Source organism: Vipera berus (genome assembly GCF_964194415.1).
Source record: "Vipera berus genome assembly, chromosome: 7".
NCBI classification, from domain to species: domain Eukaryota; kingdom Metazoa; phylum Chordata; class Lepidosauria; order Squamata; family Viperidae; genus Vipera; species Vipera berus.
The window spans coordinates 7,260,214-7,286,832 of record NC_138209.1 but is presented as its reverse complement, the minus strand read 5'-3'; the positions used below and the strand labels follow the sequence as shown (position 1 = coordinate 7,286,832).

Sequence of the window (26,619 nt, the reverse complement as noted above, 5' to 3'; positions counted from 1 at the left end):
GCCCTGACTCCTTAGGGAGAAGGGCGGTATACAAATCAAATAAATAAATAAATAAATACCCATCACGGAAATAAATATTGCATAAGATGCATTGGTTAATCACATTTAGCAGTATGGAAGTATCTTATTTCTTTGATGTCTTCCTTACCATTGAGAACACTAGAATGGATTATTTTAATGACAAATTCATTGGCTGCTTCTGAGTTAAAAGTTAAAAACCTTCCTACGGCAACTATAGAGAAATATGAAGTACGTTTGGCAAATAACTTTTAAGACGCATCTGGTTTTATTAAAAAAAATTTTTTTGAAAAACAAATTTTGGCCGAGTGTTTGTGATACCCAAACTTATTATAAGAGAAGTCAGTTTGTTATAGTAGATAAGGTACAAGGGCTAGGAGCCAGGAGACTGAGAGTTGTAGTCCGGTTTTAGGCATGAAAGCTGTCTCAGTGACTTTGGGTCAATCACTAGGACAGGGGTAGGCAACCTCGGCTCTTTTATGACTCATGGACTTCAACTCCCAGAATTCCTGAGTCAGCTGACTCAGGAATTCTGGGAGTTGAAGTCCATGAGTCATAAAAGAGCCGAGGTTGCCTACCCCTGCACTAGGAGATTGTGAGTTCTAGTCCCGTCTTAGCCATGAAAGCGAGCTTTGCAAATTAGGGCTGGTGCCGCCGAGTCCCTCTTTCTCAGCCCAACTCACTTTACAGGGTTGTTGTTGTGGGAAAACAGGAGGAGGAAGGAGTTTGCTTGTTGCCTTGAGTTATTTACAAATATTTATTAAATTTGTATGCCACCCATCTCGCTTTGAAGCAACGTGGGCAGCTTGTACGGTAGCATAAAGATAGAATTTTTTAAAAAAAAATGCAATCTAAAAAGCTCTGGTTCGCTCAACCCACTTTTCTGAGTTTCTTCAATACTGTAAAAGAGAAGTGAATTAAGGTTTATTTAATGAAAAAGTAAGTGGACATGGTGGCTCAGTGGGTTAGGACGCTGAGCTTGTCGATCAGAAGGTTGGCAGTTTGGCGGGTTGAATCCTGAGTGCTGCGTAACAGAGTGAGCGCCTGTTACTCCTCCCAGCTTCTGCCAACCTAGCAGTTCGAAAGCACGTAAAAAAAATGCAAGTAGAAAAATAGGGACCACTACGGTGGGAAGGTCACAGCGTTCTGTGCGCCTTTGGCATCTACTCATGCCGGCCACATGACCACGGAGATGTCCTCGGACAAGCGCTGGCTCTTCGGCTTTGAAACGGAGATGAGCACCGGCCCCTAGAGTTGGAAACGACTAGCATGCATGTGCAGGGGAACCTTTACCTTTACCTTTTAAGTGGAGTTATTCACACGTTTTGTACTAGAGCTCGGCAATAAAGCACAACTTAACAGCATTTGGCTTTATAGTACTTGGCAAAAGATTGTTTGACGTATCTGGGCTAGATTAGAATCTTCATCACAGATAAGAATGACGCTTTAAGCAGAACAGGCTGCGCTGGGTGATCAAAAAAAGCCAGTTTTCATAAATACGACGTTCCAGAATTTAAACTCGTGTTTTTTTTCCCTCCTAAAGGCTTATGCAGTCCTATTGGGCTTCTGTGCACGCTAAACATTTCAGAATAAGAACCACATCGTGCATTTTCTTTGATAGCTGACTAAGCTGTGTAGCCAAAATAACTTCTCACTGCTTGAAGATATGTTACATTTCTAGAACAACTGTCCTATCTTACACATGTCTGAGAAAGGAAGGGCTGATTTGGGTGTTCATGTTATGACTACAAAGGACGCACAGAAGTCCCTGAATCAAGCTAACAGGATGCCTGCCAGACATTACTTACACTAAACAAGGACAAGTTTGAAGTTTGAAGATCTGCTTACTGTTTGATCTTGAGAAAGTGTTTCCTACCAAGGTCAACACTAGTTTTGTTGAATATAAGAAACTCACCATGTTCCCTAGCCTCCTTGATCCGCAATGGTAAGCCGCTTGCAGAATCAAGACTTAGCCATATCAGCTTGGTGGAAGAAGGTAACGTTCAGCTTAGTGATTTCTTTCCTACCTTATTAAAATCCAAAAAAAGCAATGGTAAAAGATTCTCTCATTGTTGGTGTGATGAGAGGTAATGTAGTGGTAGGGTTAAGATGTTGGAGTGAGATCCGGAAGCCCAGGTTGAAGCTGTGGAAAGTTGCTGGGTGATTTTTGGATAGAGAGTCGTAGCACACCCAACTTCAATTAGTTGGTATTCTTGGGCTAATACTAAAAGTGGTCTCCATGAAACACATATCAGCCTCCTGGAAAACCCACCCACCCATCCATCCATGACACTTGAATGTCTTCTGGAATTTTCTGTGTGAATTTATTTGAGCCTCTAGGAATCTATTTTGGTATCTTTTCAGTTTGCATTAGATCACCAGCAGTCCTGGAGACTACAACAGATAGTCCTCCAGTTAACCATCTTTCATTTAGTGACCATTTGATGTTACAACAGCCCTGGAAAAAGCGACTTAACGACCGTTTTTCACACTTGCAGCATCTCTCTTGTCGCGTGATCAAAATTCAGACACTTGGCCACTGGTTCATACTTACGACGGCTGCGCCATCCTGGAATCAGGTGATCCTGATTTTTGCGGCCTTCTGACAAGCAAAGTCAATGGGAACATCAGATTCACTTAACAACCGTGTTACTAACTTAACAACTGTCGTGATTCACTTAACAATTGTTGGAGGTTGTAAAATGGGGCAAAACTCACTTAACTGTCTCACTTAGCAGCAGAAATGTTGGCCTCAACTGTGATCATAAATCAAGGACTATCTGTATTTTATGTTCCATGGCCTTCTCTACCCTGAGATACCTCATGTTCACTTTACGAGCCCCGTGAGTCTTAACGAGCGAGGAAGTGATCTCATTCGAGGTACGAGATTCACTCCCACGAGTTTTCGGGTTACGAATGGAATGGGCAGGCTCCATTACACTCGTAACTTGAGGAATACCTGTAAACTTCCCTTTTTTGAGATTGTTTGTACCAGGGGTCTTCAGCCTTGACCCTTTTATGACTTCTGGATTTCAACTGCCAGAACTCCTCAGCCGGGAGTTGAAGTCCACAAGTCATAAAAGGGCCATGTTTGAAGACCCCTGGTTTATACCAACACAATTGTGCAAGTCTGATTGTGCAGTATCTCGTCCCTCTTCTTACAGTAGTGGCCAAAATTGTGGAAACCTTTTGGGAAAATGTATTTTTGAAGTTTGATGGCTAATGACACCCCCTTTTTTTGGAGTAGTACCTTGGTGGAGCATTGGGCTAATGCCTCCTTAAGTAACACCAGCTGCCTGCAATTAGTGCAGGTTCGAGTCCCACCAGGCTCAAGGTTGACTCAGCCTTCCATCCTTCCGAGGTAGGTAAAATGAGGACCCAGATTGTTGGGGGCAATTAAGCTGACTTTGTAATAATGCCGCTTGGGTGTGTGTGTGAAAATGAGTTCTGTTTTTCTGTTTTTAACAGCAGATTGGACAACCATTGGTCTGAAGCCTAATAGGGTTTCCTGCTTCAGCAGGGTGTCGGACTAGAAGACCTCCAAAGTCCCTTTCAACTCTATTATTCTGTTCTGTTATTCTGTTTTGGAATCATGCAAGGCCGGCTTGCTGGCAAGGACATTCATTGCCTTTGTGCTAACTGTCCTTAGCTGTCCTTATACATTTATTTAATAAATTTATATGGCTGCTCACCTTCCAGGAGGAGTTTTGAATAGTGAACAGATTAAAAACCACAGCGCCCTAAAACACGACCAATATTTTAAACAACAAACATGGTTGCAGCCCTGATAAAATTCACATTCATCCACCCATCGCTCCATGCCAGGTCGTTCAATATCCTGGCTCTAGCGCCTGAAAGAAAAGCCACTTACCTTTGCTAATCTCTTTACTCTGTGCTTGCTGAGAACAGGTCACCCCGTCTTCAGTTGGTTAAAGCTGCTGTATATTTAACCGTGGGGGTGGGGGCGCGATGGATGGCTGAGCGGTTGAAGAAGCTGACTTTGTCATCTGGAAAGCTGACAGCCTGGGTCAGGATGGGCTCCCGTTACTTTAAGCCTTCTCCTGCCCACTTAGCAGTTGGAAAGCCTGCAGATGCGAGTAGATAAATAGGTAGCAATTTGGTGGAAGGTAACAGTGTTCCGTATGCCTTGACATATAGTCAAGCTCGCTATATGGCCACGGAAGCGTCTTCGGACAACCCTGCCTCCCTTGGCTATGAAACACAGATGACCAACGTCCCCTAATGTTGGATACTACCAGACAGGGAAACCTTTACCGTTATTTAACCGTGACCCTGACCTTTAAAGTGGCTTGGGATCTTTTGTTATAGAGCAGAGGCCCCCAACCTTTTGGGCATCAGGGACCGGTTCAATGGAGCCAGTTTTTCCCACGGACCGGAGGGGGCATGGTTTCATGTGCTGCCTGCATCCTACGAATGGGGCTTCGCTTGTTTGCGTGGACTGGATTCTGGCATGTCGCGGACCGGTGCTGGTCCACAGACCCCTATGGTTAGTGTTAATGGCTCATAGTGTTCATGAAAAACTGAGTTTGAGGCCGATTCATTACAGTTGTGGGATCAACTTTTAAACCTCCCCGATTCACGTATTTATATATTATTACATTTATTTTGTTGCAGCTTGTAATGAGAGCTGTACAGTCCTTGAATAGAGAACCCTTATCAGTGGCTGCTTCCCATAATGACAACAGTCCAAGCCCATGTTTGGGAACAGTATTTCTGATTATAAAATGGCATAGACAATCAAGGGAACTGTTCTTGGAAGCTTTTTTTAAGGGGCTGCCTGATTAGAATGGATGATTATTTTTGTTCTAACTTGGCAAGACTGTTCTCGTGATGAAACTTGGCTTGTGTTGAAATAGCTAGTTGCGTAGCTAGTAACGTATCCAGGTTGGTAGGAAAAGGAATTTCAATTTAATGTGGGCCATTTTGACTTCTGTGCAGTGCAAAGCAAGAAGTTTTACGCTGCCACGAAAGTTACCTCTCACAGTATGATTCGCTTAAATAAAGTTCAAATGTAAAATAGTCCGTTGTGTTATAAAGTTAATAATTCATCTGCAATTTTAGCTGCTTGTTTTAGCATGGGATATCCACTTTCAGAATTGTCAGTAATTTTGGTTGTTATCTGCTCACTCTGCATATTTGGGTTTTGTGGAACAGGAATAAAATAAGCTTATTTGTCATTAGCATATGTATAGTACAACTGGAGCAATGAAGAGTTTTTGCAAATGATGACAAAGAACTTCAGTGGATGGGGATCTCAGAGGGTTGTGAGAGATTAAGCTATCGATTAAAGCAAATTGTGTTTTTAGTATATTTCCTTGGAGTGGTTTATAAGTATTTAACCTGATTTATAGATGTGGTGGTCTACAAAGTCCTTTGGTGACTGGTACTCATCTGCTTAAATTTGTGTGCCTGACAAGATAGCTAATTGTGTCCATCTGCAATTTGCCACTCCTCACCAGGGTTGGCCAATATCCCAATCATATCAGCAATGGCCATCCGGAAGCCTGACTTCTTTAGCTGAAAAATTAAAAATAACAGCAACCACTTCCTGTTCTTTAGAAAGCTTCTCGGTTTTGTTGTTCTATTTTGAAAAAAGGATGCAAGGCAATACTCCATATTTCGATATGAAAAATTAAAGGGGAGTAATAAGGGATCTTTAATAGCATAGGTTTCATAAAATTATGTGTTAAATATTTCTCATATAGCCCCCCCTGTACAGAGAAAGGCACATAATTGCTCTAAAGACTGATGCTTGAAGACTTTGAGGCACTCATCAAATTTGCAGACGACACCAAGCTGGCAGGAATAGCCAACACTCCAGAAGACAGTCTTAAGATACAGGAGGATCTGGACAGATTTGAACACTGGGTGCTATCTAACAAAATGAAATTCAATGGTGAAAAAAGTAAGGTTCTACATTTAGGCAGGAAAAATCAAATGCACAGGTACAGTATAGGTGGTACCTTGCTCAATAGGAGTAACTGTGAGAGGGATCTCGGAGTCCTAGTAGACAATCACTTCAATATGAGCCAGCAGTGTGCTGCAGCTGCCAAAAAAGCCAACACAGTGCTAGGCTGCATTAACAGAGGGATAGAATCAAGATCGCGTGAAGTACTAATGCCACTTTACAATGCTTTGGTAAGGCCATACCTGGAATACTGCATCCAGTTTTGGTCACCACGATGTAAAAAAGATGTCGAGACTCTAGAAAGAGTACAGAGAAGAGCAACAAAGATGATTAGGGGGCTGGAGGCTAAAACATATGGGGAACGGTTGCTGGAATTGGGTATGTGTAGTTTAATGAAGAGAAGGGTGAGGGGTGACATGATAGCAGTGTTCCAATATCTCAGGGGCTGCCCCAAAGAAGAGGGAGTCAAGCTATTCTCCAAAGCACCTGAAGGCAGGACAAGAAGCAATGGATGGAAACTAACCAAGGAGAGAAGCAACCTAGAACTAAGGAGAAACTTCCTGGCAGTTAGAACAATTAACCAGTGGAACAACCTGCCTCCAGAAGTGGTGAATGCTCCAACACTGGAGGTTTTTAAGAAGAGACTGGACTGCCATTTGTCTGAAATGGTCTAGGGTTTCCTGCCTGAGCAGGGGGTTGGACTAGATGACCTCCAAGGCCCCTTCCAACTACTTCTTCTTCTTCTTCTTCTTCTTCTTCTTCTTCTTCTTCTTCTTCTTCTTCTTCTTCTTCTTCTTCTTCTTCTTCTTCTTATTATTATTATTATTATTATTATTATTATGTGCATTTATTCTCAAGAGGCATTGAGGTTATGGAAAAGGGAGATGTGATTTCTGTGGCTTTTATTCTGTTATCTCCGGTTAGGTATGGAGAATAAAAGAGCACCAAACGTTTACCGCATTTAAGTGTAGCTTTTTGCACATGTATCCCGTGCGGTGTTCCACTTCACTTTTTTTTTTTTTAAAAAAAAATCACATTTCCGTTTAGATGGCTGTAGCCACACGCTTCTGTTATGAGAATATTTAATTTGCTTTCTTCCATTTCTAGTTCCTTCTCGACTCTGTTAATCGCCATTTTCAGGGTTTCCTCCCAAAGGCTGGTGTGTTTTCATTTCACCGCTGCTTTATAACAGGAAATGGGTATTTCCCCCCCCCCTCTCAGATTCTCTTATGCCAAGATAAGAATACATCTTTCTCAGATCACAGCATATTCAGAGTTGGCTATTTCCGTCCTGGGTTTAACTTGGGCGATTCACTTAACACCTGGCTACACACGCAAAAAGCCAGGGGTGTTTTAACTTTACCAGAAACGGTCTTAAAGTAATCAAGGGCCAGGTTATAAAACAGATTTCTTGTTCTTTGAATAAGTCTGCATCTCAGTTTACAGTTGTAAATACACTTGACTGGCGAGTAAGCGCAGTTAAACCCAGAAAGGTTTTAAGTCTGTTTATGCCATCATAAAATTCAGCAGTTAGTATATGTTTCTGGAAAGTGTCCTAATTTTTATTTGAATCCTTACCTCCTTGCATTGCTTCAACCTTGAAACAATTTCTGTTGTTTTCTGTTGAAATTGAGAATTTTAATTTTAATTTTAATTGGGGTTTTTACTCTTTCAGGGACTGTTATGATCTTTTTAATTGTTTTTAATTTTTGTATTTCTTGTTTTAATTCCCTGTCAACCGCCCTGAGTCCTTCGGGAAAGGGCGGTATACAAATGCAACAAAATGAAATAAATAAATAAATGTGAGTGCGGTCATCTTCATTAGCCTTTCTCCCCGTTCCTTTTGCCTCTGATTCCTTCCTTCCTTCCTTCCTTCCTTCCTTCCTTCCTTCCTTCCTTCCTTCCTTCCTCTTTCTTAGCTGTTATTGTTTTGTCTATTTCCTTTCCGTAAATATTTTCTGTAAGATTCCATCTTTGCATTGGAATTTCTTCCTTCAACCTCCTCCAGCGTTTGTCCTGTGTGAATTGACAGTCAGCACTGAACGAATTCTGAAGCTTCGCAATTTAATTTATTAGGAATCTTAAGGGATTCAATATAAATTATAACATGTTTATTTACAGTGCAGTAGTTTCCAGTTGAAGCTGTCTACTCTCCGTGTTAGATTGTCCAATATTGACAATCGAGTATCTATGCTGTACAGGGAGAAAATGTGAATTGTGCAAAGTAAAAAAACATTGTGGTGTTCACTTTGTGCTTGCCAAAAGAGACTCTTAGAAAAGCTAGGAAGATTTAAAGCTTTACCTCCCTTTGCTTTCCTGTTTAACATACCCAGACATCATTCAGAGTTTCCCAGTGACTGCCCACTTTTTAAGTCTTTTTGGATGTATTTGAGTCTCTTCAAGGGGATGTGAAAGGGAATGTATGGTGAATTAACGTCAAACCTATTTGATTTATTTTTATTTACTAATCAAACTTATATGGCTGTCCACATCATGAAAGTGACTCTAGGGTGACGTACAACAGTAATGAAACAATCATTGCTTGAGCATTATATAATAATTATTTTAAAAGAATTAAAAATTATAGAAGCTAAAACAGGAAAAGAGTATAATAGACAGATGTTAATAATAAAGGAGCCATTTGACAAGTTCATCTGTCCCCTGGGGTCCCCAAGCCTGCTGGATTGTAACCACATCTTGAGAGACCTTCAGAACCTCAAGAGTATAGGTAGTCCTCAACTTATGACCACAGTTGGAACCAGTTGGAATTTCCGTTGCAAGGTAGGGTGCTTGTTCAGTGAGTTACGCCTGATTTTATGACCTTTCCCCCCCATGGTTGTTAAGTGAATCACGCAGCCGTTAAGTTCATCTGACTTCCCCCACTGACTTTGCTTGTTGGAAGCCAGCTGGAAGGTTGCAAGTGGCGACCGCATGACCCCAGAACGCTTCCAACTGTCATAGGTACATGGCAGCTGCTAAGCATTCAAATTTATCATCACGCATCTATGCGGATGCTGCCATGGTCATACGTACAAGGAATGGTCCTAGGTTTAATGAAGAGAAGGACGAGGGGGGACATGATAGCAGCGTTCCAGTATCTCAGGGGCTGCCCCAAAGAGGGAGCCAAGCTATTCTCCAAAGCGCCCGAAGGCAGGACAAGAAGCAACAGATGGAAACTAATCAAGGAGAGAAGCAACCTGGAACTAAGGAGAAACTTCCTGACAGTTAGAAGAATTAACCGGTGGGACAACCTGCCTCCAGAAGTGGTGAATGCTCCAACACTGGAAGTTTTTAAGAAGAGACTGGACAGCCATTTATCTGAAATGGTATAGGGTTTCCTGCCTGAGGAGGGGGTTGGACTAGATGACCTCCAAGGTCCCTTCCAACTTTAGGGGGAAAAACAACACCTTTTTCAGTGCCATTGTAACTTTCAATAGTCATGAATGAATAATGGGCCAGCCTTGTTTTTTTTTTTCTTATTTCGGTAATCTTTGCAATTCTTAGCTCCCAACCCAAGCATCATCTTTGATTTCTTTGGTTGCATGTGGTGTTTCTTAAACTCTGATTTTGCCTTTGGGGTTGATCTGATCAAGCTTTCTCTCGTTATCCAGTCGTTTTTCCTGTACGTCTTACATAATGTATGATCATCCCCTGGCATAAAGCTATTCTTTGGGTTGAAATTTTAAGACCACGTGGATTACGTGGAACAGCTGAGAGAAAAAACCAGTAATGCTTCCGGATTGTCTTAAATTTTGCTGTTAGACGTTCTTTGCAGGGGTGTCGGAGAAGCATCCCTCCATTTCAAAACAAACCCTTTTCATTAAGTTTGTAAGGAAGCATCAGTGTTTTGTTATTACATCCCACAATTATTTCAGAGGCATTTGATCCTTCAGTGTTGTTTTAGCCTTTGCAATCACATGCCGATATATTGTACACTCTGAGATCTCAATTACCAACTTCATGGACAAATCCACTCTTTTTATTTCCTATCCTTTCTATATGGATTTGTGTGTGTGTGTGTGTGTGTGTGTGTGTGTGTGTGTGTGTGTGTGTTTTCCTTTCAGGGGTGTAATTTTGGCTCAGTCAGATCGTGTGATTTTGAAATGTGTTGAGTTTCTCAATTTAATCAGAAGGCTGATGTTCGGAGGTCTCCAGAATCTTATTATTTTAACATACCAACATTATCCTGGGTTTGCGTTCTTTTTTGCTTTCCCTTTTTGTTTTTTTCCCTTAAGCTTTTTTTTCTACGTCATTAATTTTCTCCTCCTTTTCTGAATAGGCACAAAAATCTACATTTTTCCTCTTCTTTGGGTCTGCAGATTTCCATGTTAATAATTCCCGTACATAGCCCCTATCTGTCTATATGGCATTGTGTGTCCAAACTGATAAGTGGTGGGGTGTTGTTGGGTTTTTTTTTGCGTTAACACCGTAAGCTACCTATATGTGTATCTTGATTGTTTAAATGTTTTGTGGCATTCATTTTTGCATTTGTAACTTTCACCTCCACACCACCTGCCGTTTCTAAGACTTGGTTATGCATGCCTTCCTGTGTATGCATACATGTCTGGGGATCTGCATGTATCGTGTATCCGTGCAGCTCCTGGTTTTCCAACTTTACCATGACCCACGTTGCCCAACCTGATCCTTCAGTGACTTGACGCCTTTTTCCCATCTTTTATTTTATTCTGTAAGGAAAGAGATGTTCTTTGCTACTTTCCACCCTCTGGTTCTTCAGTTTGTCTACAGCCTCCTCCTAGCTTTGTTGACTATATGGTCTAGTGCAGGGGTAGGCAACCTCGGCTCTTTTATGACTCATGGACTTCAACTCCCAGAATTCCTGAGTCAGTCCATGAGTCATAAAAGAGCCAAGGTTGCCTACCCCTGGTGTAGGTGGTTCCTTGCTCAATAGTAGCAACTGTGAGAGGGATCTCAAGAGTCCTAGTGGACAATCACTTCAATATGAGCCAGCAGTGTGCTGCAGCTGCCAAAAAAGCCAACACAGTGCTAGGCTGCATTAACAGAGGGATAGAATCAAGATCACGTGAAGTACTAATACCACTTTACAATGCCTTGGTAAGGCCACACTTGGAATACTGCATCCAGTTTTGGTCACCGCGATGTAAAAAAGATGTTGAGACTCTAAAAAGGGTACAGAGAAGAGCAACAAAGATGATCAGGGGACTAGAGGCTAAAACATATAAAGAACGGTTGCTGGAATTGGATACGTGTAGCTTAATGAAGAGAAGGGCGAGGGGGGACATGATAGCAGTGATCCAATATCTCAGGGGCTGCCCCAAAGAAGAGGGAGTCAAGCTATTCTCCAAAGCGCCTGAAGGCAGGACAAGAAGGAACGGATGGAAACTCATCAAGGAGAGAAGCAACCTAGAACTAAGGAGAAACTTCCTGACAGTTAGAACAATGAACCAGTGGAACAACCTGCCTCCAGAAGCTGTGAATGCTCCAACACTGGAAGTTTTTAAGAAGAGACTGGACAGCCATTTGTCTGAAATGGTCTAGGGTTTCCTGCCTGAGCAGGGGGTTGAACTAGATGGCCTCCAAGGTCCCTTCCAACTTTATTATTATTGTTCTTGTTGTTAAGCTGGCTGGTGTCTTTGGTCCAACCACTAGGAGGCTGTGACTTCTAATCCCACTTTCGGCATGAAAGCTGGCTGGATTGACCTTGGGCCAGTCACTCTGTCAGCCCAACTCACCTCACAAGGTTGTTGTGAGGAAAATAGGAAGTAGAGGGAATATTGACTTATTTATAAAAGTAATAGAAGTGTATAAAAATGACAGGTTTTTAAAAAACGTATTTGAGGGAAACCTAATATTTTTAGGGTAAATGCGGCATAAGAGATAATGAGGTTGTTATAAAATTTATGGATGACACTGAGAAAGTATACGGTCAACTATTTTTCTCACTGGATTAAGGTGACCAGCAGAGAATGCAAGGCAGACAAAGAGCATATTTTCTATAATGTTTACCAGTTCACATAATTCACTGCTGTAATAGTCAGCAGCTCAAGAGAATTTTTAAAAGGGATTTGACAGATTCATTATGAACCGGTTTATGGACTGTTTTCCCAAGTTGTCTAAGTAAGATCATATTTTATCTTGTTTCTCCTTGATTTTTTTTAAAGAGAGGTTTGCCAGCCATAGATGAAATAATTACTACTTACCAAACTCCCTTATCTTGGATGTTCTCCAGATGTTTCGATTTTACTGTCCAGATATCTCAGCATTAATTCTGGGAGTTGAAGTCAGCATATTGGTTTTGGTTGATCAAGGCTGAATTCAGAGGACCTTAAAGGTACAGCAGTGTAGAATTTCAGACATATTTTCATTCTTTAGTGATAAATTATGTTTTTGTTCAAAACAAGTAATATTTTATAGTCACCTTACTATAAAAGCTTAATGTTGCTTTTTTATTTTTAGTTTTGGAGGCCATGCTATTACTTATATAGTTCAGTTATCTCTTTTTGTTTGATTGCAGGTAATTTTTTTAAAAAAAATCAGAGGTACTTTTCTTAACACTTGTACCGCTGTTTATGAAGTGAACTTGGCTATTCATAATTATAATCATAATAGTAAAGCTGGAAGGGACCTTGGAGGTCATCTAGTCCAACCCCCTGCTCAGGCAGGAAACCCTATACCATTACAGACAAATGGCTGTCCAGTCTCTTCTTTAAAAACCTACAGTGTTGGAGCATTCACATCTGCTAGAGGCAGGTTGTTCCACTGGTTAATTGTTCTGACTGTCAGGAAATTTCTCCTTAGTTCTAGGTTGCTTCTCTCCTTGACCAGTTTCCATCTGTTGCTTCTTGTCCTGCCTTCAGGTGCTTTGGAGAATAGCTTGACTCCCTCTTCTTTGGGGTAGCCCCTGAGATACTGGAAGACTGCTGTCATGTCCCCCCTCACCCTTCTTTTTGTTAAACTAGAGTAGACATACCCAATTCCAGCAACGTTCCCTATATGTTTTAGCCTCCAGACCCCTAATCATCTTGGTTGCTCTTCTCTGTACTCTTTCTAGAGTCTTGACATCTTTTTTTACATCATGGTGACCAAAACTGGATGCAGTATTCCAAGTGTGGCCTTACCAAGGCATTGTAAAGTGGTATTAGTACTTCATGTGATCTTGATTCTATTCCTCTGTTAATGCAGCCTAGCACTGTGTTGGCTCTTTTGGCAGCTGCAGCACACGGCTGGCTCATATTGAAGTGATTGTCCACTAGGACTCAGAGGAAGCGTTCTGTCTTTACCTGTATATGAGTGATGAAGTAATAAGGAAAATACTTAGTCAGAGATAGGTGAATTTTCATAACCGGGATTTAAATAAAATTGTGAGTGCATTGTTTTTTAACCTGTTTTATGTCTGGAAGCTGAAGCGTGTGGAGTGTACCGTAAGCTGCTAAAATACAGGCACAAACTTTGTGCTGAAAAATGTGTTCTCCTCATAACTTGCTTTAAAGTGTCAGCCAAAAAGTGGAAGTATGGTTTTGAATATGTAATTTAGGAAGGGAGAGTAAGCAGTGGGGAGGTACAGTTCCTGTTGGCTGTATGGTAAAAGAGGAAGTAGGCAACTTTAACAAACATTTCAGACCTTTAAAAAATGTTGAAGGACCCTGCATTTGTCATTTAGCTGGGAATGAGAACAAAACTTGACGCGTCCTGGAAGATTTGGCTTCTCTTAAAAAACCAAAAATGAGATACTCCAATTGAAATAAACCTGTGTTTGTTGTTGTTAGCTGTGAAGTCGTGTCTGACCCATCGCGACCCTATGGACAACGTTCCTCCAGGCCTTCCTGTCCTCTACCATCTTCTGGAGTCCATTTAGGGTCACGCCTCCTGCTTCAGTGACTCCATCCAGCCACCTCATTCTCTGTCGTCCCCTTCTTCTATTGCCCTCGATCTTTCCCAGCATTAGGCTCTTCTCCAGTGAGTGCTTCCTTCTCATTAGGTGGCCAAAGTCTTTGAGTTTTAGCTTCAGGATCTGGCCTTCTAAAGAGCAGTCAGGGTTGATCTCCTCTAGGACTGACCGGTTTGATCGCCTTGCAGTCCAAGGGACTCGCAGGAGTCTTCTCCAGCACCAGAGTTCAAAGGCCTCAATTCTTTGGCACTTGGCCTTTCTTATGATACAGCTTTCACTGCCATACATTGCAACTGGGAAGACCATAGCCTTGACTATACGCACTTTTGTTGACAGGGTGATGTCTCTGCTTTTTAGTGTGCTGTCTAGATTTGCCATGGCTTTCCTCCCCAGGAGCAAGCGTCTTTTAATTTCTTGGCTACAGTCCCCATCTGCAGTGATCTTGGAGCCCAGGAAAATAAAATCTGTCACTACCTCCATTTCTTCCCCATCTCTTTGCCAGGAATTGAGAGGGCCAGATGCCATGATCTTGGTTTTCTTAATGTTGAGTTTCAAGCCCACTTTTGCACTCTCCTTCTTCACCCGCAACAAGAGGCTCTTTAGTTCCTCTTCACTTTCTGCCATTAGAGTGTTTCTGACTTGCTTTCAAAAGAAAAGCAAAGGTCTAGAAACATAGTCTCCATACGTTGGGGAGAGAACCTAATTATACATTTCCTATCTAGAATCATAGGAAGTTAAACCAGACTATAGTTGTTTTCTTTTAGAAATGATTTGGACAAGCCTGTTAACCCAGTGTTTATATGGGCTAAGCCCTTGTTCAGAATAAGATTGTATCTCAGAATGCCTATTACAGTGCTGTTTCCCCCCCCCTTTTAAATAAACCCTTACCTTTTCTTTTAATTGGTTCTGAAGCCTTATTGATTTTATTGTGTCATACTTAAGGCTATGGTAAAAAAATGTTCTGTAAATCACTCTAGAGACTTTCCTAGCAGCAGGAAAGGTAAGGAAATGAAATATATCTTTAACTAGTGCTACTGTGCTCCTCCACTCTAATAACTTTTCTCAAAATTAAACACAATAACAATAACAGAGTTGGAAGGGACCTCGGAGGTCATCTAGTCCAACCCCCCCCCCCCCGTTCAAGCAGGAGACTCTATACCATTCCAGACAAAAATGGCTGTCCAGTCTCTTCTGGAGCACCCACAACTTCTGAAGGGAAGCCTTTCCACTGCTTAATTGTTCTCCCTGTTAGGAAATTTCTCCTTAATTCCGGGTTGCTTCTCTCCTTGATTAGTTTCCATCCGTTGCTTCTTGTCCTGCCTTCTTGTGCTTTGGAGAATAGGTTGTCCCCCCCTTCTTCTTTGGGGCAGCCCCTCAAATATTGGAAGACTGCTATCATGTCACCCCTAGTCCTTCTCTTCATTAAACTAGACATGCCCGATTCCTGCAACCGTTCATCATATATTTTAGTCTTCAGTCCCCTAATCACCTTTGATCCTCTTCTCTGCAGTCTTTCCAGGGTTTCAACACGTGCCCAGTTCCTTTTCTCTTCTCAACTGTCTCCAGTCACTCTTATCAATCTTCTTGTGTCTGCTTCATTTTTGTTCTAGAAGCGTTCAAGCTTTAGGAAACATAATTTCAGAAGGAGGTACCCATTTTTAGGGTGATAAGAAGCTTTCCTCTTCTAATAATGCTGTTTTGATCTACAGTAAGGTGTTGTTAGGGACGCGGTGGCTCAGTGGGTTAGGACGCTGAGCCTGTCGATCAGAGGGTCGGCAGTTTGGCGGGTCGAATCCCGAGTGCCGAGTGAGCGCCTGTTACTCGTCCCAGCTTCTGCCAACCTAGCAGTTCGAAAGCACGTAAAAATGCAAGTAGAAAAATAGGGACCACTACGGTGGGAAGGTAACAGCGTTCCGTGCGCCTTTGGCGTCCAGTCATGCCGGCTACATGACCACAGAGACGTCCTCGGACAAGCGCTGGCTCTTCGGCTTTGAAACGGAGATGAGCACCGGCCCCTAGAGTCGGAAACGACTAGCACGCATGTGCGGGGGAACCTTTACCTTTACCTTTTTAAGGTGTTGTTGTTTTTTAAAGCATAGGTCTGGTAGTCCTCAACTTACAGTTGTTTGTATAATGACCATTCAAAATTACAATACTGGGAAAAAAGTGTCCAGTTTTCACACCTACGACCATTGCAGCATCCCCACGGTCAGGTGATCAAAATTTTGGCTTCCAGCAATCAAGGTCAATAGGAGAAGCCAGATGTGCTTAGTGACCACACCATTCACCTAACAACTGCAGAGATTTGCTTAACAACTGTGACGAAAAGGTGTTAAAATGGGGCCGTACTCACTTATCAACCTGCTTAGCAATGAACACGTTGGGGTCGGTTGTGGTTGTAATTGAAGGCCATGTGTTTCCAGGCAACAAAATATTGCCATCTCAGAACATTGAAATCTTGAGGGGATTTGACAGTTTCACGGATAATTGTTTTAATCAGGTTTTTAAAATTATTATTTAATTGAGGGAGGGTTTGCGGGTGCCATCTAGGTTGGATGCAACAATGCTGACCTCCGGGGGGGGGAGGGGGACCTTAATCCTATTTATCCATATGTAACTCTTTATAATGCATGGGGAAGGAATGTTTTTTTAACCAAGAGCGTGTGAGAGTCCAGGGGTCTTCAGACGTGGCCCTTTTATGACTTGTGGACTTCAACTCCCAGAATCCCTCAGCTAGGCACGCTGGCTGAGGAATTCTGGGAGTTGAAGTCCTCAAATCATAAAAGGGCCAAGTTTGAAGACCCCCTGGGCTAGAACGAAGATCCTTGTAAAAATTATTTCTCTGCTTCTAGTGCCCAGCATTCTCTGAGCCCAAAATCTCCTTCTCCCTTTGCAGTGGTAGCCGCTCTTCTAAAACTTTTAAACCAAAGAAGAACATTCCGGAAGGCTCCCACCAATATGAGCTGCTGAAACATGCGGAGGCAACTCTTGGAAGTGGCAACTTACGGATGGCTGTTATGCTGCCGGAAGGCGAAGATCTAAATGAATGGGTTGCCGTGAACAGTAAGGAGTCTCCCTTTGTTCTGTATATGTTTTCAGCACTGATGCATGAAGAAAGCACTTTTTTTTTGGCCTTTAATGGAATCCATTTCTCCTGGAATTGGTCAACTAGGCATCTAAAGAACTTAAAAATTTGAATAAAGGACAGAAGTACACATTGGGAATAACCACTCCTATTTTAAACATTCTTTCAGCTGTATCTGCTCATCCCAACATTTGCAGTTTGGGAGCTGCAGATCCTTAAATTTTTATTTTTATTTTATTTAATCCTATTTATATCCCGCCCTTCTCCAAAGACTCAGGGCGGCTTACAATCTAAGCACAAATCAAATGTGCTTAGCAATAGCCTTCATTCTATGTATATGCCTGCTTATTAGGGCTTTCGCCCCCCCCCCCCAAGCGGCATTATTACAAAGTCAGCTTATTGCCCCCAACAATCTGGCTATTGTACAGGATATAGTATAATATAAATGAATCAGTTGAAAATATTGATAGATCATTATTATCATTTTCCTCTCATGTAAGGCAGCAGTAACAATGAGGTGACAATAAGGACATTTTCCCAAGTCATAGGATGTTTGCATAGAAAGGAGTTGTTTTTTTCCACCCCACAGAAACATAACCTAGATGTTTTGTCACACTAAGAAACCTTCGGTCCACGTGTTAATTGTCTTCTCTGTCATTTTAAATAACAGGTTGTGCATGAAACAGAAAATTTATTTTGTTTTAAAGTCAGAACAAAACTGCCTCACTCCATTCCTTCCAGCGCAGTGATTGAGTTGGTTGTGTTTTATTGGGACAAAACTCAAAGTGACTTAGAGCTTTTCACTCATGGAATATGTCCATTTGGCTTTGTGCACAGATCACTTAAAACAGTCAAATTTTAAGGATGGTCTGCTCATTTCAAGCTTGTTTTCTATGGCAGAAACGTTATAAATATTGCGATTTGAAATGACTTTGGTTCTGACATTGAAATTCTGGGAAAATGTGAGCTTGAGCTCAGAATATTTATAGTGGCCGTGTTGAGCTCCCATGTTAGTAACTCACAATGCTTGCACAGCAATTCATTCCACTGCAGATTAAATTTCTACAGGTACTCCTTGACTTACGACCACATTGAAGCGCAACATTTCTGTTGCTAAGTGAAACGTTTGTTAAGAGAGTTTTGCCCCATTTTGTAACCTTTCTTGCCACAGTTGTTAAGTGAACCACTGCAGTTGCTAAGTTAGTAACACAACTGAGCACAACATTTCTTTTGTTAAATGAGACATTTCTAAGTGAATTTTGCCACGGTTGTTAAGTGAATCACTGCAGTAATTTAGCGACACAGTTGTTAAGTGAATCTGGGTCCCTCGCTGACTTTGCTTGTCAGAAGGTTGCAAAAGGTGACCACGTGACCCCAGGACTCTGCGACCGTCATAAATATGAGTCAGTTGCCAAGTGTCTAAAGTTTGAGCACGCAACCGTGCAGATGCTGATATGGCCGTAAGTGTGAAAAATGATCATAAGTCACTTTGGTGCCGTTGCAACAGTCACTAACTGGGCTGTTGTAAATCGAGGACCACAGGCCTGTAATCCCAAAATGATTCTTCTCCCACTAACTAAACTGCCAAATGAAGTATTCTCCCCCCCCCAGTATAAATGGACCCTCCCTTTTTATTTATTTTACAATGTTTGTAAGCCACTCATCATCATGAATCTGGATGACGGAACAACCTAGCACAGAGTCCCCCAACCTTTTGGGCACCAGGGACCGGTTCCGTGGAGAAAGGTTTTTCCACGGACTGCAGTGTGTGTGTGGTTTTGTGTGCTGCCTGCATCCCACGGACGGGGCTTTGCTTGTTTGTGTGGACCGGTTGCTGGCATGCTGTGGCCCGGTACCCGTCCACGGACCGGGGGTTGGGGACCCCTGACCTAGCAAACTGTAACAGAGTAAAAGCACTACAGCCAAAAGCAGAAAGTTGGTCTAGAAAACGGTTAAACGTAAACAGGAAACTAAAAAGCTATTCCGGTGGCCTTAAAGAACGGAAATTTTGTTCCGCTTTGAATTTATGGCAGGACGATTTGACCAGGCACATTTGTGCAGCAAAGATTAAACTTCTCCCCCTTTCTGAATTCTGCTGGAAATGAAGCTGGCTTAAGAAACGGTTGTCTGGATTCAATCTGTTCCTTGGTTTTGGCAGCAATGCCAGCCAGATGTTCTGTCTGGACCAACGTTACCATGGTTCCTGACTGGGTTATTTTTAGCTGAAATATACCAAAAGGAAAATACAATAAACAGAACTAATATTAACGATGTACTGATTCTAGAGTTTAAAAAGAAAGAAAGAAAGAAAAGAAATCGGCGCTAGTCAATTCGTTTAAATAAAACTAAAAAAGGCCCATATAACATAAATTTGATTTCCCAGTTGGTGAATTCCCCTCCTTTCCCCCCCCCCACTTCCTACTCATGCTTTTAAAGCAAGGATTAGTCATGTTCCTTTGTGGACATGTGGTCTCCATTTACTTGTTTCCACCACGGTTTACTAGTCTCACAAAAGACATGAGGCAGTTTACCATTCTTGCTTTCACTTGAGCTACCCATTCAATTGAGTAGACCGTCCTCATAACTGGCTGTTTTAAGGGATCTGTCTACAAAGCCGAATGGTCCTTTTCCATGAGCGAAAACCTTGACGTCACTTTGAGTTTTGTTCCAATAAACCGGAACAGGTCTGTTCAGGCTTACCACTTTTCCTATTCCATCATCATCGGGTTGATGAAAGGGAAATGCAAAAGACTGTTCGACCGCATATTGGCCATCACTTTTGTTTTGGGAAAGAAATAATAATAAGGGTTATCACTTCTCAATTTATAAGCCTTTTTCTTTGTTACAAGCCAATGTGCTTGTCCCTCGCTTGTCGCTTACAAAAACAGCCAAACTTGCAGGGACCATCGAATGAAAAGAACAAACTTCGTTATTGCAGGATAAAATATTATCCCTGTCGTTCTTATTTTTCCCTAGCTTCTGTACTTTCAAAATGGAATTGGTGTGTGTGTGTGTGTGTGTGTGTGTGTGTGTGTGTGTGTGTGTGTGTGTAGAGAGAGAGATGATGATTAGATAGGAGAGAGAGAGAGAGAGATACAGATAGATAAAGATATAGAGATAGGTAGGTAGGTAGACAGACAGACAGACAGAGACAGACAGACATAATGGATAGATAGTGATAGACTTATAATGGAAGATAGATAGATACTCAGTTAATGCATTAATTGATTCAAGGCTGCATTTTGCAATGGTTTTGTACCGGTTCTTCCGAAAAACAAATGGAAAATTTGCAAGAGCAAAACGAGGACAAGCCACGCTATTTAATATCAATAGCTTTCTGCTTGATTGATAGAGGGGTAGTTGAAAACACGAAGGATCTCTGGCAATTTTAGAAAGGATTTGCTTGGCCTATGCCTGCCAATGTGAATTCAGTCAGAAACCTGGGTCTTTAATGTCCAAGTAAAACATTCATTCCAACCGGCTTCATTAATTTATCCTTGGTTTGCTAGCTTCTTGAAGAGACGCAACCGCAACCCGAATTATATGCCAGCAAAAATTCACTTTGGGATAGAGCTGCAATGTCTGCTTTATTTTAAGCAATTCTAATTCTTGTACTCACAATCTCGTGAGGAATTATATCCTGGTTCTTGAACTTTTTAAAAACATTGGGTGTATTTCAGATGACCATTTCCTGTGGATTCTATGGTGATCAGTTTTGCTGAAAAAGACACAGGATATTGTCTAGTTTGGGGGGGGGGTATTTCCCCCCAGTAGTTGGTTGCTAAATGGAATGTTCTTTTTTTTCTTTGATAGCTGTGGACTTCTTTAACCAGATCAACATGCTTTATGGGACAATTACAGACTTCTGCACAGAAGAGAGCTGTCCAGTGATGTCTGCAGGGCCAAAGTATGAACTTCATCCATACTTAACTTGTGTCAGTCAAAGTACCCATGTTTTCCCGAAAATAAGACCGGGTCTTTTTTTTTTTGCCTCCAAAAGAGGCACCAGGTTTTATTTTCGGAGAGATGTCTTAACCTCGGGCATAGACAGCCCCGCCCAGCCGGTCCACTTCTTCTGAGGCTGAAGAAGCAGCTTCATTCGGGCCTGCATTTTGCAGTCAGGCCTTTCCGGAAGGCCTAAGCAGCCGAGTACTGAGCTATGGATTGAATCCATAACTCGGTTCTGGAAGACCTCTGCAGCTGAGGACCGAGCTATGGATTCAATCCATAGCTCAGTCTCTGGCTGCTGAGATCTTCCAGAACTGAGCTATGGATTGAATCCATAGCTTGGTTCTGGAAGACCTCTGCAGCTGAGAACCGAGCTATGGATTGAATCCATAGCTCAGTTCTGGAAGACCTCTGCATTCGAGGACCGAGGTCTTCCAGAACTGATTTATGGATTCAATCCATAGCTTGGTTCTCGGCTTCAGAGTCCTTCCAGAACCGAGCTATGGATTCAAGGCCTCTGCAGCCAAGAACCAAGCTATGGATTCAATCCATAGCTCGGTTCTTGGCTGCAGAGGCCTTCCAGAAAGGCCTGTGACTGAGAAATGTAAGCCTGACTGCAGAAGACGCTGCAGAAGAAGTGGGCCAGCGAGGAGAGTCCTGGCTGCAAGGTAAGTGGGTGTGGGGCACATAGGACAGATCCACACCCCTACCTAAGCCCTAGCTTGATTTTTAGGTGTGTGCCTCACCCCAAAACTAAGGTTTATTTTCGGGGTAGGCTTTACTTTCGGGGAAACACAGCAGGCGAAACCAAATATCAGCCTTTTACCATTTTATCATATAATAATATAAAATATGTTCTAATCTAGAAAACATTTTCTGCTCTTCATTGCTACTAAAGGCTGAGAAATCTGAAATTTGTTTGGCTTCAAAAGTGGTGTGCATGTGAGACAAGGGTGTTCTATATTTGTATAGTATATTGTGTAGTCTTTGTCTCTCCTGACATTTGCTGGGAGTGGGTGGGGTGGAACAAGACTCTTTGTGCCAGAACAGCACCCAGCCATCCATCTCTTCAAGAGAACAACTTATTTTAAAAGGAAGAAATCAAACCCGAAATCGAATACTCGTATCCCAGCCCCTCTTAAAAGCACGACAATGTAAATGGAGGACTATGGTTATTCAAAAGGAAACTTATGTAAAAAGGTTAAATCACGGAAACTGGACCAAAGTAGATTAAATTGAGATGTTTCGTTAATCATCCAAGTAACTTCTTCAGTCAAAATGAAAATTTTTGGTTAGGCATAGAGTCAGAGAGTTGTTGGAACAAACTAATTCTTGTAGGGGTTTCTCCCCAAAATGAAGTGCAATATCTAGAGTTGAGACTCTAGAAAGAGTACAGAGAAAAGCAACAAAGATAATAAGGGGACTGGAGGCTAAAACATATAGGGAACGGTTGCTGGAATTGGGTATGTCTAGTTTAATGAAGAAAAAGGACGAGGGGGGGACCATGATAGCCGTCTTCCAATATCTCAGGGGCTGCCCCAAAGAAGAGGGAGTCAAGCTATTCTCCAAAGCGCCCAAAGGCAGGACAAGAAGCAACGGGTGGAAATTAACCAAGGAGAGAAGCAACCTAGAACTAAGGAAAAACTTCCTGACGGTTAGAACAATTAATCAGTGGAACAACCTGCCTCCAGGAGCGGTGAATGCCCCAACACTGGACGTTTTGAAGAAGAGACTGGACAGGCATTTGTCTGGAATGGTATAGGGCAGGGGTGTCAAACTGCCGTCCCTATCCCTTTGCCAGCAATGGAAAAAAAGTCGTGATATTTATTTATTTATTTATTTTATTAGATTTATATACCGCCCTTTTCCGAAGGACTCAGGGCGGTTTACAGGGCATTTTAAAATCACACCCATACAAAATACAAAGTTCAAAGACAAATAAAAGATTAAATTATCCCTGAAAATAAAACCCCAGTTAAAATTCTCAGCCTGGGCCAGAGAGCTCGAAGAGCCAAGTCTTCAGGTCCCGGCGTAAGGAGCGAAGGTCAGGGGCAGTCCTAAGCTCCACGGGCAGCTGGTTCCAGAGGGCAGGCGCACCCACAGAGAAGGCCCTTCCCCTGGGTGTTCTCCGCCGGCAATCTTTTACCGGCGGCACCCTGAGAAGACCCTCCTTCTGCGAGCGCACTGGACGAAGGGAACTTGATGCCGGCAGCAGGTGTTCCCTCAAATATCCCGGACCCAAGCCAACCTCCGGGGACCTGAAGACCTGGCTCTTCGAGCTCTCTGGCCCAGGCTGAGAATTTTTTAATTTTAATTTTAATTGGGTTTTTTTATTGTTCTCAGGGTTTTATTTAATCTTTTTTAATTTGTTTTAACGTTTGTATTGACTCTCTTTTAAATGCCCTGTAAACCGCCCTGGGTCCTTCGGGAAAGGGCGGTATATAAATCTAAAGAAATAAAATAAATAAATAAATAAATTTAGGGCTTTATAGGTCATCACCAGCACCTTGAATCTCATGTTGTGACCCATCACGTGATGTTGCGAGTTTGACACCCCCGGTATAGGGTTTCCCGCCTGAGCAGGGGGTTGGACTAGATGACCTCCAAGGTCCCTTCCAACATCATCATCATCATCATTATTATTATTCGATCTATTTAATCTGTCATCCAGCCGTTTCCTTATATTCTGCCTTTGTTTCTTTTATTTTTATAATGATCTGTTTTCACAGCCTGCAGCAGTTTTTTTGTACTTTGAATAGTTGTTTGTTGTTGTTGTTGTTGTTGTTGTTGTTGTTGTTGTTGTTGTTATTATTATTATTATTATTATTATTATTATTATTATTATTATTAAGAGTCAATCATCCAAGCCATGCTTTTTACCTGCTTATGACCTGGATGGTTGAGTCGACATTTACCTATTGAAAGGAACCTATTTCACTCTCTTTCCATTCCAGATATGAATATCATTGGGCAGATGGGACAAACATAAAGAAGCCAATCAAGTGCTCGGCACCAAAGTACATCGATTACCTTATGACCTGGGTTCAGGATCAGCTGGATGACGAGACACTATTTCCATCCAAAATAGGTAACTCTGAAGCAGGGGCTTTGGGACTATACTAACTTAAAAACGGGGTGCTCATTTATGTTATTTCTGAAGGTACGGAAGGTTTCCAGGGATCTATGCTGATCAGAAGGTCGGCAGTTTGGCGGGTCGAATCCCGAGTGCCGCATAACAGAGTGAGCGCCTGTTACTCGTCACAGCTTCTGCCCACCTAGCAGTTCGAAAGCACGTAAAATGCAAGTAGAAAAATAGGGACCACTCCGGTGGGAAGGTAACAGCGTTCCATGCGCCTTTGGCGTCTAGTCATGCCGGCCACATGACCACGGAGACGTCCCCGGACAAGCGCTGGCTCTTCGGCTTTGAAACGGAGATGAGCACCGGCCCCTAAACTCGGAAACGACTAGCACGCATGTGCGGGGGAACCTTTACCTTTACCTTTTATGCTGATTGGAGAATTCAGAGTTGTTATCTCAGGGTACTAGGCTGGAGAAGACTTGTCCATTTCATTCTGGTCAGACACTTAAATAAATTCACTGGATAGTTTAAACCAGGGTTCTTCAAACTTGGCCCTTTTATGACTTGTGGACTTCAACTCCCAGAATTCCTCAGCGAGGCTGGCTGAGGAATTCTGGGAGTTGAAGTCCACAAGTCATAAAAGGGCCAAGTTTGAAGACCCCTGGTTTAAATATTTTTGCTGGGACAAACCTGTCTTTAGATGGTGCTTTTCCAATGAACCTGGTCCTCACATTCTGGTAACGTTGAATAACTCTTTAGTACAGGGGTCTTCAAACTTGGCCCCTTTTATGACTTGTGGACTTCAACTCCCAGAATTCCTCAGCCAGCGTGCCTGGCTGAGGAATTCTGGGAGTTGAAGTCCACAAGTCATAAAAGGGCCAAGTTTGAAGATCCCTGCTTTAGTAGAATGGGAATTATTTACATTTTGCTTGATTTCCAGGTGTACCTTTCCCAAAGAATTTCATGTCCGTAGCTAAGACCATCTTAAAGCGTCTCTTCAGAGTTTACGCTCACATATATCACCAGCACTTTGATCCAGTTATCCAGCTTCAAGAAGAGGCACATCTCAACACATCCTTCAAGCACTTTATCTTTTTTGTTCAGGTAAACAAACACAGCAATGACTGTGATTTAATTTTGTACGTACAAAATGATTTGTGCAGCTTTCTGCCCTCTTAAGGGGAAAATATCTTGGAATTCTCAATAGCTGAAAAACTATTGACTATAATCTTGACTTTTCTGCGGTGCCACACTTGCATCACTTTATTTAAATTCTTTGGCACTACTAAAAACGCAGACCTAAAATATGTACATGCATAAAGGTAATGAAAGCAGGAAGTAATAATGCTGCTGTAATTTCAGTCATATTTCGTCAACCATGGGAGGAGAATGGATTTGCAGTTCCATAGCAGAAGTCGAAATGTTTAGGATTTGACATATGGAAACATCTGTCTTGTAAATACAAAATGCTTTGTTAGTATAACATCAAACCGAGAATGTACCTAAATACCAGGTGCTCCACATACTGTAAACTAAAATATAATACAAGGATGCAGCGTCGGTATTGATAATTTACAATTGCAGATTTCTGCTTTTAGTGGCAAGATGGATTAGATTTAAATCATTACTTAGAAAACTCAGTTTAATTATTAAAATTATAATTTATTCCTTCATCAGGAACATTCTATAATATATAATACCTTTTTAAAACATTTTTGGCAGCATATACTACATCCTTTCTATCTTTTTTTCCTTGGGTACTGATATTTATAGCAGGCGTTTTAATTCCGCTGCTTGATTTATTGCCATTGTTCCCCTGCAGATCTCTGAAATATTAAAACTGCATTTATTCAGAACATGACGCATTTTCTTCTCAAAATTCATCAATAGTTGTTCTATAATTACCATTCGCTGCAGTGTAAAATGGCAACTATCACAACCTGTGGACTCCTACTCCTTCACGTACAATGACAACAGACCTCAATTTATATTTTACAACATGTATTTTAGCTCTTTTCATTTGTAATTAAAAATTATACCTTGACTTTTCTGTACATAAACTCCTTTGCCTAAGACAGGGGTAGGCAACCTTGGCTCTTTTATGACTCATGGACTTCAACTCCCAGAATTCCTGAGCCAGCCATGCTGAGGGGAAAGGGAGAGGTTTCCAAGCTGAGCCATGCTGGCTGAGGAATTCTGGGAGTTGAAGTCCACGAGTCATAAAAGAGCCGAGGTTGCCTACCCCTGCCCTAAGATCAGACCACCCCATTCAAAGTTAATACATCCTTCCCTTTTCCTTTCATAGACACCCAGCATATCTGTTTTTCTTTCATTTGTAAATTAAGTCTTTCACTGAACTCTTTTTTTTTAGTAACACAGAGTTATTAAACTTTGTTAGATCACCTCACCAATACTTGTGGTCACACTTCCGGCACCCGTGCAACATTCCCTGTAGCGCAACCCTGTTCATGCTATTCTGCTCAAGCTGGGATCTCTAATCTAGAGAAATACAGGTAGTCCTCATCTCGTAACCATTTGAAGTTACGACGACTCATTCCAAGTTCTGAAGGCTGTCCCCTCCCTGGGGTCACGAAATCATATTTGGGGCACCATTTGCAGCCATTTGCAATGTCCCACTGTCCTGTGACCGTGATTTACATTTTTGCCCCAAACTGGCATTTACTTACAGCTCT

The 26,619-nt window shown here is 41.9% G+C and overlaps 1 protein-coding gene across 1 annotated transcript in view; it reads left to right on the top strand.

Annotated features, from left to right (window-relative positions):
* Positions 1-26,619, top strand: part of MOB1B (MOB kinase activator 1B) — a 42,043-nt gene that overhangs the window by 9,140 nt on the left and 6,284 nt on the right. Inside the window, exons 2-5 of the mRNA XM_081332214.1 lie at positions 16,711-16,877; positions 20,713-20,806; positions 23,802-23,935; positions 24,867-25,030. Of these exons, the coding sequence (XP_081188340.1) occupies positions 16,711-16,877; positions 20,713-20,806; positions 23,802-23,935; positions 24,867-25,030 (559 nt within the window). The remainder of the gene's footprint in view (positions 1-16,710; positions 16,878-20,712; positions 20,807-23,801; positions 23,936-24,866; positions 25,031-26,619) is intronic.